Here is a 13746-nt window from a genome sequence, read left to right as displayed (position 1 = left end):
GACTTTACATGTGTATTTGTGATGAATTTAGGCAGGAGAAAAAAAAATACAAACAGCGGAGAACTATGCCAACAAGCTGCTCAGTGGAGAGTCAGCGAGAAATTTTTCCTGCGCCTGTCACCATGAGAACTGTACATTCTAAGTATCAACTCAACTCCAAACTATATGATCATTTACTATCAGTCCCAGCTTTGATTTTTCCACGTTTTGTAATCCCGTGACAGCAATCGTTTCTCTGTGAAAACGTTTGAACTGTCGACTCGGACTGGAACAGCTTTTGATTGACGAAAGAGAAGTATTAAGTAGTTGTTCAATTATTAATTAAACGCACCTGTGACTGATAGCTCGAAGGCAACTTCATAAAATGTCCCTTGCCAAACACGGACGTGGCTGTCCTGGCCCGCATTAGTTTCTTCGGCGTTGGTGGTGGCGCCACATTTTGCTTGAAGGCGCCAGTGGTTTTCACGGTGAAGTAGAGCCTGTTCCACCGCTTCTTCGCCTGCATTCTCTTCTCCTTGTCTTCCTGGGCTTGCCTGATGACGTCAGCACAGTCGATGCCCGATTCCTCGATTTCTTTGAGCGTGCCAAAACCAAGAATTCCTCCCTGAGATAGGTAAAAAAGATAAATAGTAACATGCGGATCTGTGATACTGTAAAGGTTACTTAAAGTTAATTGTCTATATTTGAACATCATACCACATAGTATGAATTAATGTCGTCTTACGCCGTTGGAAAACGCCCATGGTATCTCTCTCTGACCCTGTCTATCTGTCAGTCTTGGCTGTCAGTCTGTTCGTCTCCGTCTGCTGTCTGTCTCTCTCCCTCTCTCTCTGAATATTGCAAATTGATTTTGACAGACAATAAGTACAATAGAACATTACCTCTTTTAGAACTAGTACTTTATCGACGGCGTCGAGGTACTGCGTTTGATGGGTGACTAAGATGCGAGTTTTCCCCGCGAGATGACCGCAGATACACCTGTAAGCGAAGAAATCGATTACACATTTTACTTTTCAATCTAGAGACGACCCTGAGAATTTAATGTTGTGCGTCTGGGTACGAAATGTACGTTGTCAAAGATGTTTAATAGCTGTAACTGTAATTTCATGTATTTTCTGTTCCTGAGTGTAATATATTCAGAGTTTTACGTTTAAAACGATTTCATTTATTTCCACAGAGTGCACTGAAATGAATATGAAACACAAACGCATCTATCATTAACGCATCTTTATACACTGCAAACGTTATCTTTATACGTGCAAACTTTGCTTGACGTACGTCAGAGTAACCTAAATACTGATAGAATAAGTCACACATCTTGCGGTTTCGAAACAATTTGAGCTTGCAAGTCAATCACTTCTCACATTAAATGCATTACATTACTTTGGTCGTCTAGCGTGCCGTTGTGGCCGACGCACAGGCAGCAAATTAAGTTATCAAGAAAATGAATGAATGAACGTGCGCATAATATAAGATATTATGAAAGAGAGAAATGTCAGACATATCAAACTGATGCCGCATGTTCTCCTCGTTACAAGCCTTCAATTACAAGACAATTATAGTTTATTTTCTCACTTGTCCATGATATGCCTTGCCACTTTGTAGTCAAGAGCGCTGAAAGGATCTTCTAAGAGGTATATGTCCGCATCTCGGTACACTGCCCGGGCTAAGTTGACTCGCGCCCTCTGACCGCCACTCAAACCTTCACCCTTCTCTCCCACTAATGTGTTGTGTCCGTCAGTTAGCCGAGACACATCCTACAGTGAAGGAAAAAAAAAATCAAAGTTATGGTTAAGTGCGGTCGCAATTATTTATCACATATTTTTGAAGTGAAAGAATTAGATCGGTATGTAAGAGATGTTCTCAGATTTGTTTTAATGGATGACTGATCGAGTTTGTAGTTTAGTTACTCTTGAAGGCTACTGGTCATTGCACACAGGTGTGACGTCACAAGGCCAGTGCCTAAGACGAGCGATCAAGTTCACAGAAAAGAAACACGTGCTCAGGGAACAACGCCCCGCTAAAGTTCGGTTGGTGGCGCCCGTCCTATGTTGCTTCTTTCATTCGCTTCACGGCATCTCCTCCGACATCTGATAGAAACCATAAGGTTTTCCTAGACGTCTTTTACAGACTCAACACTATCCACAGCGTGTTTACATGGAATCGTCGATATTACTCTTTTCATCGCCTGCCTCTGTTATCAGATACAGGCTTAGCTCTGCCGCCAACCTCGAACACAATAACTTTTTTCCCACGCCAATTTAAGAAACTACTCACTTACTCAGCCACAAGCAACTGTCAGTAATTTACTGCCCGACCTTTTCAGAAACCATGAACCCGTGTGCTTATACTTGTTCTCAGTGGGAATTTTCCCAACTCTGCGAAAAGTAGGGCACTCTCATATCAGCATTCCCACAGTGTGACGATCGACCATTTTCAGCGTAGTTCCTTTCCCCCAATACTCAGAATATTACAGAGTGCATACACCCCAAAAAGCACAGTCAATTTCTGGGATTACATCACGTGACCACTTACTGGTACAAGGTTGCAGACTTCGATCACTTTGTTATACTTTTCCTCGTCGAACTCATCCCAGAAAATCACGTTCCGTTTCAGCGTGTCCTTGAACACCCACGGCTGCTGGGACGAGTGGGAGAGGGAGCCCTCTACGACCAACTCGTCCCTCACTTGGGTCAGGTCGTTCATCAACGCTCGGAGGAGTGAAGACTGAAAGGAAATATCGGAACAATGTGCGTGACTGATCAAGGGGTTTCTATACTGGAACCGCTTCGTCATTCACTCTGTTTGATATCACATCCGAGAGAGTCATGCGAGCAAATTAATCAAAATGAAACGTATAGATGTACTCAATATTGTCATACAGGTATATGTGTGCATGTACAAGTTTGTGCAAAGCAGGATACCGATAAACCTGGACGTAGAACTACCCTCACCGGTGTAATGCTAAAACCAACGTCTTCTCCCCTCGCTTTACTGGAGCAATTTACAGCGAAGCGATCGCAGACCAACAAGGTTATTTACATAATCAAGGCAACCCCCCCTCCCCTACATCTGATTTTAATCATTTGCCATGCAACACACTGAGTGGACAAGCAGGGATAGATCATAAAGTAAGCGAACGACAATCGAGAACCTCACAGCGATAACGTACAATTACTTGTAATTCGAGATAGATTATCGTTCAAAATAGATAAAAACACAACAAACTATCTGAAACACTGAACGAAGAAAGAAAGAAAGAAAGAAAGAATGAATGGATGAATGAATGAATTAACGAACGAATGAATGAATGAAAGAAAACGTAAATATCCCTACCTTTCCGCATCCAACTGGGCCGATCACAGCGATTAACTCACCCGGTTTGGCCTCGAAATTGATATCGTGGAGTACGGGATTATCCATTGACTAGACGGAGACAAACAACAATATTTAGACAGATTGTCAGTTCAGAAGTTGTACACGTTCATCAAGTTTGTGCATGTAGACATGAATAATACACTCGCAATGCTGTACTGTGTCAGGTTCTTCAGTTACGCGCCGTTAAACACGTACCGTACTACAGTGATGGGCCTCGGGGACAGATATTCAGGGTCTCAAACTTTTATAGTTCTATTCTGATCTACAACTTATGGGGGCTCATTTTAAAGCTCTTGGTGTAAGAAAGATTTTCATGGTCTTAGTTTTTCGAAAATCGAAACATTTATTTCTCTCCATAGTTTTAACGCAGGGATGGCAGCCATTTTAAATTCCAACTTGAAATATCGGTAAATCTTGGGTAATTTGTTTTCTAGTACCAAAATTTGCGGGGTCACCTCGAATCTTAATTCTTCAATTTGAAAGAGAATGGTTGAAAGATTCCTTGAGGAAAGTTTGAGCAAAAGTTTAAGTCTTTCACTTTCGAGGCGCATACTACCTTAAATTCCTATTTTTGTTGAGGGACTGTGCTTGAAGGTATTGAATAGTAAGCTCACAGCCCATGATGCATTTTGTGGTTAGCAGTGAAGGAGTGGAGTATGAGTACTCTCGAACTGCGCATCTGTGCTTTCTATCTTTGAATCAAACCCTTCTTCAAAAGCAATCTGCTAGATTGCTGTAAATGCCGAAAAAAATTCCTTCTTGTTCACTCTGTATACTTTGCTTCGTAATGATTGGGATTTGCTTCATTGGCCAACGAATTAACCAACCATGTAGCCCGCCCTCACAATTCTGACAACAATACAAAAACAACATCGTGTCCGCCTTATCGTCCATTTATCTCAACATCCACGCAACTGTCCAATTTGTCAACGAAATCGACTGACAGAGTGATTATCGGGCGAATAAAAGGTCAGGGTTCCCATTCACAAAACCGATACAGTATCTGGCAAACAACAGAGGGACGTGGGAGGGCGACCACGTGTGTATGACATTTTCGTACCTTGGTCCAGGAAGCATGAAGGTTCTTGACGATGATTGTACCGGGCTTGTGCTCAGCGAGGTCGGCATTGTGTTCCAGCCTTTTCCATTCATCGAGCATGAGGAATTTCTGGAATTGATCACAAACATCAGGAATATAGCGACTGTCATCGGTGACAAAAGTTAAGTGCTAGCCAGACTGAGGTCATACTCAATCATCACTGATGCGTTGGTATGACGCAATTCTCTGTGATCTATTCAGTTTTAATTATCCGACAAGTACTGACACAGAAGATGGAACAGGTGCGTTTAAGGTAACGGAGTTCATCATGGGCGTTGCCTAGGGGATTGTTGCTAGGTTACGCCTGAGACTTGTGGTACCATGGCACTAGAGATTTTTCTTCACATTATGCTATCGACTGAGGTTCATTAGAATTTTGCATTTTGCAACTACTCTATCTACCTATCTCCGATCTTTGTAGGCTTTTCAATTGATATGGAAACACTAAAACGAAGGGGAAGGGGGGAATACGAAGGGTTATGATATTCTCATCGTAAGTAGATAAAACTTAGTATAACACTATGCAAAAATGAAATATTATCCTCACCCGCAAGGGACTTATGTTAATGGACGAGGAGTGGGGGCTTTATGAACAATGCAAAACAAGCACTAGCACGATCCTGATGGGGGGCTTTAACATATTATACCCAAGGTGTTCACATTTTCACAGGAATTATTCCTCGATGTCATCCCCTTCTGCAAGCCTAATCGTTTTTCAAAATCGACAGATTACGGAACAGCCGTGACTCATCCATAAAGAGTGTCGCAGAGAATGGTAAAAAAAATTTTTATCGAAGCCTAGAAGCTAAGGGATTGTATATTTTGTGGTTCATCTGTTGGTAAGTGTGACGCAATTTGTTGTCAAGCCAACTGCCTTCAATTAGTAACCCCTGGAATTGGATTAAAACGTTACAGAAGGACGTGAACGACGTCACGATGCGTGTATGTTCACCCGAAAAAGATGAGTTAAGATTCGTAAGACTTTCGACTATATCAAATACGCTGACAAGAATATTTGAACAAGTTGTACGAAGAGGAACAAGCAACAGTTTGATGCAAATATTTCTCGTTCTGTGTTTAGTACTGCATCAAACTCAGCAAATACCGTCGATAAAATCACAAGTTGCGACAATAATAACTCACCTTTATCCTGCGTAGAGATACCTTGGTCTCGAAGGTGTACTGCAGAGCGGTAGGGTAGTCGTAGAAGGTGTACTCTCGCAGGATGTCGTAGAGGGCGAGCGAGTAGAACACCTGGTAGGCTTGGAGAACGTGGCCGGTCAGGACGTAGGGCAGGAACGTACAGAAACCACTCAACAGTCCCCAGGAACAGTAGAGGAAAAACACTATGGCCTGTAGCGTGGAACTCTGTGCTAATCTGTGCACTTCCCGACTGTTGAAAAAAGTTTGTACAGAGATGAAGCAAATAACACAGCTGTTCTGACTTACATGTAAAAGCAGCGCCGTGACTGGTGTGACAGAATCCACCTATTTCGTTGTATCTCTGGCTTCAGTGAGCGACGAATTGTTGAAATCTTGATTTCCTTTTTTTCAAATAGTACTATTCACGATTCAGTGTAGTTAACTCTTTAAGATCATTTTCACGCGCTCATGTAATTTAGATTTCGCTCATTTCGTTTTTTGCTGAGTCATCATAGTAAAAATTCGATTATTAGAGGAAAAGAATGAAAATACATTGAAGCAACAGTACATCCACCAGTAAGTCAAGCAAATATACATTATTTTCCTATTTTATTCAACCTTTAACGTTAAATGACTCAGCAAAATCTAAATGAGAGAAAACAAAAATACATGAGCGGGTGTTTGAGGAAGAAGACAGAGAAACACTAGTGAACATTTGTGTAAATGTTTGACATGTTCAGAAACATCATTTGCTAGGAATTTAGATTGCGTTCGTGTGAAACAAAATTGGAGCGCACATTATTCCGAAAATTTGCGTGACAGTACGCCGTAGCACATTGTGAGAATAAAAGAAAACCGCAAACGAGGTAAAAAATTGACATACCTTCTGAGAGTCCTGACCTTGGAAGTGAAGGGCGACTCCCAGGTGTGCATCTTGATGTCTCTCATTCCTGTAATGACCTCACTGAGACATTTGACCCTGTCGTCTGTGTGTTCTACAGTGTGGTTTCTGATAGCACAGGGCGTAGCATGTGTGAAAAGACATTTCGGATATCAATGTACGCCAAAATCAGACTAAAGAATGCGCAGATATTCGTACTCTCGAACTTTAAAAGTCTTTTCTGATCTACCACTTGCGGGGGCTCATTTTGAAGGTCTTGGTGTAAGATACATTTCCATCGTCTTCATTTTTCAAAAATCGCACAAATTTGTTTTTCTCTATAGAGTATACACAGGGATGGCGGCCATTTTGAATTTCAACTATCGGTAACCGTTGGGTAATTTGTTTCTCTAGTTCAAAACTTTGCAAGGTGACCACTGATTTTTATCCTCGCTTTGGTACGAGTTTGGTTGAAAGTTTTAATGAGGAAAGTTTTAGCAAATTTTAAGTCTTTCATTTTCGAGGCGCTTACTACCTTAAAAGTAAAAAACGAAACCGTAATAACCCAAGTATGGAATAATTTTACTTTCAAATTCACGTAGTACTGGTACTGTATACAAGAATACAGTCAAGAAGACTTTCGAACAAGGTGCAATGTCCACATATTGATAACGACTGCATGATAACAGCCTACAAATTGAACAGTTCCCTATCTCACTTGAACTTGAAGCAAATAGCAAACGCTAAAATAAAAACTATGAGACTGAAAACGAGAAACGGCGTGGTTTCGGTCTGTCAATGTTATCTTTTTAGTACAGTGTATATCTTTGTTCGTCAAATTGAACTCAAGAAAATGTGAAATTTGGGATGTAAATTTGAATGCAATTCGGAAGTTTATCATAGTTATTGGATATGCATTATATATATCACATAATAGATAAATAACGGAGCTTAAATATAGACAGATTACAGTGGAACTAAATACTAAAACCGTTTGACCTGCATGACCGTTGCTAGGAGAAACCATACCTGATGTAGGACTCACATCTTCCAATGCCAATCTGCACGGGGATCATGACCAATGTCAAGACCAAGGCAGCCAAGGCGTAGATACCAAGCTCACGAAATACCAGAACAAAGACAACTACGATCATCAGAGGGCCTGTCCATAAGCAGTTAATAAAAGCCAGGACCTGGAAACATAGTGATAATAAACCATTGGATAGCCTCTAGACCGTTCCACAAACAGGCAATTTATCACTTGCTACGATTGTTTAGTGTATGTGGACGATAAAACTAAGACTACATTTAGAATCCATTGAGGCATATTCGCGTTAAAGATGTGTACGATTAGTTCACAAACTAACTGTATTGAAGAATCGATAGACCGTATGTTATGGCATTGATTTTGTTATCTAGCAAACAAGATACCATATTTTGAGGTAAACACAACAGCTTCATTTTGAAAAAAGTAATCTAGACAGCTGCATTGAGGGTCCTATTTCAAATATTGGCCGATTTAAGGCAATCTTGATCTTCCGCAAAAAGAAAAACAGATGTATCAAATGGCTATATTTTCGGTTTACATGCACATACTAAGTAATAATGGTGTCTACCAATGGTATTTCGTTTTCAGTAAGCATCTTTCAGCCTTTCTTAAACACCCTGGTATCCTCTCAAAGTCTTCAAGTTTTCCAGAGACGTACCTGGGTACAGGTGAAGTCAGGGTAAATGCAAACAAGTCTGTCCTCAGTAAGACTGTAATAGAAATACTCACCGTGTCAAAGCGGTACACGTCATTGGCCAGTAGATTGATCACCTGACCGGAGTTCGTATCTTGCATGGCCAGGTGATTCAGCTTCAATGCCTGGACGAGATATAGGAATGTTAATCGTTTATCGAATGCACGGTAAACGAGGGCACACGTTTTACAGATTAGAATCAATGAATGGGTCGATATGCGTATGTAACGTAAGCGTAAAAATTTAACAGGCCGAGCTGCGTATGACGACCAGACTGGATGATGAATGTAAGGCGGCTTTCTTTCAATTGTCATCTGTCATCTCTCCCCTGAAAGATGATTAAACTTAAGGTGTGTCCTCTTATATCGGATTTATACTTTTTTAATAATTAAACCTCTCGATACACAAACTTACATATTTCGAATTCAAGTGTTTAAGAACAAACGGAAAGCTATAGCTGAAAGACAAAACGGGACAGGGTTTACGTCTTTCAGATAATGTTTGCAATGGCCGATGGATTCGCAAAAGCGCGGCGCTTTCATAATTTGACAAACTGAACAAAGATAGAGAGTCAGGCGAAAAGGGGATAAATCAGCGTCATCCATTCTACTGATACCTGAGAGCGTACGAGAGAGATGGAAATAGCGGGAAAGTGCAAAGAAGGGGATTGGACGGCGGCACTGACTTACCTTTTTATAAATAAGAGAGCAGCAGGCGACGCGTATGCGCATACCGATATGCGCAAGGCCGAACGCCTCGGGGTGAGTGAGCAAGACGACCCCGGCGACACAAAGCGTCAACCCAGCGGCATAGAGGTAAGCATACTGTGTCGTAATGCCAGAATTCGGTGTGAAATACCAAATCAATCTTTGAAGGAAAAAACACTGTAATATTGAACAAAACCCCTGCAAAACAACGGTAAACAATGAAAAGAGACTGTTAATTTGGCATTTTCAAGAAATCAAAGCAGTTCATGATATGGACCGACGAACTTGAAAACACCTTAAAGCCCCAATAGCTGCGAGTATGTAATCAACCAATCTCAAAATATCCTCAGTTTTCCAAGAGTTTTCTTTGAAGAAGACCCATTAAAGACTGAAATATTGTATAACTGTCATAAGTGTCGAAAGTTGCATGTAAATTCAAACGTTTTAACACCATTTTAGATTTCCCGCCATATTCAAAAAACTAATCATATGACAGAGAAAATAGCGATTACAACAACAAAAAATGTTGGCCATCGTGTGTTGTGCATTAAAGTCAATGGCATCATGCTTGTTTCTGGTATGATCACGATGAGTATGTGCAGGAAATACTGCAATTTTTGTACTTTTCCATGGGGGCGCCATTTTATGAGTGTGGCACCCGTTTATCATTCAACCTGTTAAAACATGTAGGCATGGTCCAAATCAGCAATTAGAGATACTTCTATACACGTCCTTCAGGTAGCACATTTACACGAACCAACTTTGGTTTGAAAAGAAAAATCATGAAAGTAGTGCATAAAATTCGCAGCTATTGGGGCTTTAATTAAAGGTAGCCATTTCTGAGCCTTAGCCATAGCCATTTCATCAAATCGTTACTAATTCGCCTCAAATTACTATTCAACGCTGATAACGCAGGTAGGACGTCTACAATGTGCATTTTGGCATTTCCTTATCTTTTGAAAATCTAAATTTCAAAACCTGTCCTGTTTTGATATATTGCGTAAAATGATTAAACCAGTCATGTTTCGCACTACAATCATTTCTTCGAAACAGGAACAAAGATATTACATGGCAGTCGATAAATTATGCGAAACTGTAACAATTACCACGACAGCAGTTCCGCCTAGTAGCTTCACTTCGTAGAAAACACACGCTTTGTGAATACAGTACAATTATGCGGTTGCTTAGCACCAAGGCCTTCCCTATCATGAAAAGTCATACAATTACTATTTTACGCGCTGTTGACTGGGTTTTTTTGGGGGAGGGGGGGGGGCTGTCGCAATCGAATCTAAATCGAAGAACTTTTGGGTCTTATTGTTGTTACTATCAATTAAATTAGATTTTTCAGTACGTTACGTGTGTACGAAGAGCATTGTCAAGGAGAACATGAGCATGTGAGGTAAAACCGTTCACTGACCCTGAAGGTCAGTTAACCTGTTGTACACCTAATTTATAGCGCCGGACTTGCCACTCGATGCAACCTACAGGCGTTTTAAGTGTCCAGTGTGGTACACTTTAACATGAGAAGGTATGACACGGGTTTTTTCCCTCCGAACCGCAAACCCCATACAGTGTGACGTTTACGGTTCAGTCAATAAAGGGAAGGCTCAATACCTCTCGTGTTTGATGCCACAGCCTGAGTTTGAAAAGCGCGAACCGGATTTAGTAACAATAAGAGGAAATCTTGTCTGTCTTCCCTCTTGTTCACGTTACTATACACCGAACACTCGAGCGCTCCAAAAGCCCCTGTTCAAAACCTACCTGAGTAAATGCTGCCAACACCCACAAAATCAATTCCCGCCAGAATGTTTTTATTATTGCACAATAAAGCCTTGGTTCCTCCTTCTTGCCTTCTTCATAAAGCCGTAGCTCTTCATCCCAATTACTGAAAAAAAGGTAAAAATCTTTCAGTTTTCTAACGCGGTAACAGTATGTGCTAGCCTTTCGATATCGTTCGTTTCTCAATCTTACTTAAAACAGTGAACTCTTCAGACAAAACACCGGGGCATGCATAAACTTTTATTTGTGTTTGCACTGAAGTGAACGTGCCATGTTGACTCGATAGCATAGCTATGGGGTCAATGGCTCTTAAAGTTTGTGAAACTCGGTTTGAACGACGAAAGGCGTAGATGAATTATTAGGCCACATCGAGGAAGGCTGTTGTTCAAGGGTAGGTATTTGCTTTGTAGTGGTTTATAAGTTAAAAGGACAGTCACCTAAAGTGCCTCGTCAGGCAAGTGTTATGGACTGCGGACAATCGGAGCGAAGGATTTGAATCATGCCGTAAAGAGAGAGAGAGAGAGAGAGAGAGAGAGAGAGAGAGAGAGAGAGAGAGAGAGAGAGAACGAACACGACTGTATACCTTTGAAGTTTCTTTGCTAACGCTTCTGACCCATCACTACGAGGCACTTGATAGAGATCTTCTGTCTTTATGTAATTTTTGTAACCTTGCCTGAACAGCGGAAAGATCCAGCTGAAAGTAAGAAGTAAGGATGTTTACATAACGCGTTAGGTAACTTTTGAAACATGCATTATTTATCTGTTTTGTATTTGATCTCAAATTTGACCAACGCAATTGAGGAAACGAACTCTGGTGTTGTAGACAAACAAGAAGTGTGCTCTCTTGTAACACAAATATTTATTGGTCTACACGGGACAGGTCATATCAATCCGTGAAATTTGGCTTTAATTTGAACTGTCACATCGTGTTGTATACATATTTTTGATAACCACAAAAGATTTCTTATCAGTTAAGTTTAATAAAAGTTTGCCCGGACGAAAAGACACCACGAATAGAGTGATTTAATGACACAACATTGGTCATACTCGTTGTACCCACCAAAAGAAGATCTTCGAGAGGCAACCCGCATACTCCCAAGGGTTGTGTTCAGTCGGTGACTGCATGGCTGATGACGGAAGCACCGTACGCTGAGATATTCGTCAGTAGCCGATTATGTGCTCACCGTGCCGTTGAATAGCTGGTGTTCTGCGTAGGAGTAAATTGTTTTATTCTGAAAGAAACAGGAAAACGTGTAATTATATTGGTGTACGAGAAAGGTTCATTTTAGGAAATGTATGTAAAAAGGTGATATTTGATTGTCATTTCGAGTTGAATTGGTTAATTTCAGGTTTGGTTATCGATGCTCCATCGTTGCGAAGTTCAACGATACCAGTGCTTACCAAGAGTTGTAGTCAAAATATTTTTTTTCAAAGAATGTTAGAAATCTGAAACAAAGGACAACAATACAACTGACAGATTAACCAATGTATTTGTCACACATTGAGATCTGTTGTGTCACACTGCAACTGCGAAGCACACATTCATATCCGTTATCGATTTTTTCAGAAGTAAACTCATTACTTGCAACATCGGTGAAAATAATTGGCATAGAACTCAGATTCTCAAGATATAAATCTGAAAACGAATATCAATTGAAAACTGGTTCTACATAAGCAGCACGATGTTTAATTGTGGACGGTTTTAAGAGAAAGGTTTCCTCTCTTGACCCTCGTTAACTATATCACACTCATTGGAATAATGAGATTGTAGTATTTTCAGTCTCGTTGCCAACAAACAAAGAGAGACTTGTCAAGTTGGTTATATTCAATTTCATCATCCTCATCGCCTCAAGCCAGAATGTGCCTTGGGCACAGATATTTGGACTCTCAAACAATAAGCTTATGGAGTAAATACAGTTTACATTGGCTTAGTTTTGAGAAAACCGGAAATTCTATTTCCCTACAGAGATACATGTAACACAGGGATAGCGGCCATTTTGAATTTCAAATATCAGTAAAGATATGTTGGGTAATTTGTTTCTCTAGTACCAAAATGTGCACAGTGACCTCAGATTTTATCTTTGAATTTGAAAGAGAATGGTTTAAAGTTTGTTTGAGGAGACTTTGAGCAAGAGTCTAAGTCTTTCATTTTCGAGGCGCGTACTGCCTTGAAGTTGAAGTACTCATCGCCGTTGTAATGTCCATTAGAAAGCAGGTCGTTTTGCACCGCGAAAGTTATTTCCGTGTGTCGTTCTATTTTTTACGCGCATGTCTCTTTGAAAAGGTTCGTACAATATGAGTACGGCCTGTATTCTCCTGTAAGAGTAAATTATTGCACCGTAGAATGACATAAAAACAGAAATGAAACGCGGAAAGGAAGGACTAGAACTTCAAGTTGGCGAATTGTTTTCTCATCAAACTGTCATGTTATGTTGGCTGTTCAGTTCAAGTTTAAGCTTACACGTAATCATCTCCGCCGAGGGGCCTAAGCACTGATTTCTAGCTGATTGTCGCGTAAAAGGGTACGCGTGTTAACAGATGACGTTAACTGTTGATTCGAAAGTACAAGACAAAGATTCAAAGTTTCACACCAAACTTCCATATTGATAGGTAAAGTAAACTTACATTTTGGAAAACCAGAGCCAGATTTGAAAAGCGGCCACCAGGCATGTCCAAAGGCGCTGAATGCACCAATGTTAAACTTCAGTGAGTGTCGACTATACCTCGTATCAGGTTGTATCATTTCAAGAACGCCGACGTACGAGTTACGAGTGAAAGTGACAAATACTTTCATACATGGCACCATCGTTTTCTTGGAAATTATTCACATTTTTCCGCTTTTTTTTTTCTCTCAATAGTTTTAGTATATTTTCTTACAGTCCATATGCCCACACTTTCCGTCAAGTTGATATGTGATACAACAAATCCCGGAAATGGAACATGACAAACCTTGCGGATCCTCTTTTGTGTGCCTTGTTTTGCCGTGGAAGCCATGTGTATAATTGTACACGTTAGAGT

General features: G+C 40.6%; 1 protein-coding gene across 4 annotated transcripts in view; it reads right to left on the bottom strand.

The window, feature by feature from the left end:
• LOC139119083 (ATP-binding cassette sub-family C member 4-like) overlaps nucleotides 1-13746 on the bottom strand; it is a 43998-nt gene that overhangs the window by 15300 nt on the left and 14952 nt on the right. For 2 of the 4 annotated variants that reach the window (XM_070682710.1, XM_070682711.1), the window contains exons 2-15: nucleotides 11789-11960; nucleotides 11312-11422; nucleotides 10711-10834; nucleotides 8932-9147; nucleotides 8278-8367; nucleotides 7530-7693; nucleotides 6504-6629; nucleotides 5621-5870; nucleotides 4439-4546; nucleotides 3337-3426; nucleotides 2536-2727; nucleotides 1576-1757; nucleotides 882-978; nucleotides 332-604 (exon numbers count right to left, since the gene is read on the bottom strand). In XM_070682710.1, the coding sequence (XP_070538811.1) occupies nucleotides 332-604; nucleotides 882-978; nucleotides 1576-1757; nucleotides 2536-2727; nucleotides 3337-3426; nucleotides 4439-4546; nucleotides 5621-5870; nucleotides 6504-6629; nucleotides 7530-7693; nucleotides 8278-8367; nucleotides 8932-9147; nucleotides 10711-10834; nucleotides 11312-11422; nucleotides 11789-11853 (2088 nt within the window). In that variant the 5' untranslated portion in view covers nucleotides 11854-11960. Of the gene's footprint in view, nucleotides 1-331; nucleotides 605-881; nucleotides 979-1575; nucleotides 1758-2535; nucleotides 2728-3336; nucleotides 3427-4438; nucleotides 4547-5620; nucleotides 5871-6503; nucleotides 6630-7529; nucleotides 7694-8277; nucleotides 8368-8931; nucleotides 9148-10710; nucleotides 10835-11311; nucleotides 11423-11788; nucleotides 11961-13353; nucleotides 13508-13746 lie in introns of those variants that run through there. The other 2 variants (XM_070682712.1, XM_070682713.1) reach the window with 2 other exon arrangements.

This window comes from Ptychodera flava, chromosome 19 (genome assembly GCF_041260155.1).
Source record: "Ptychodera flava strain L36383 chromosome 19, AS_Pfla_20210202, whole genome shotgun sequence".
Lineage (NCBI taxonomy): Eukaryota > Metazoa > Hemichordata > Enteropneusta > Ptychoderidae > Ptychodera > Ptychodera flava.
The sequence above is the reverse complement of the archived record's forward strand: the minus strand, read 5'-3'. Positions and strand labels throughout refer to the sequence as shown.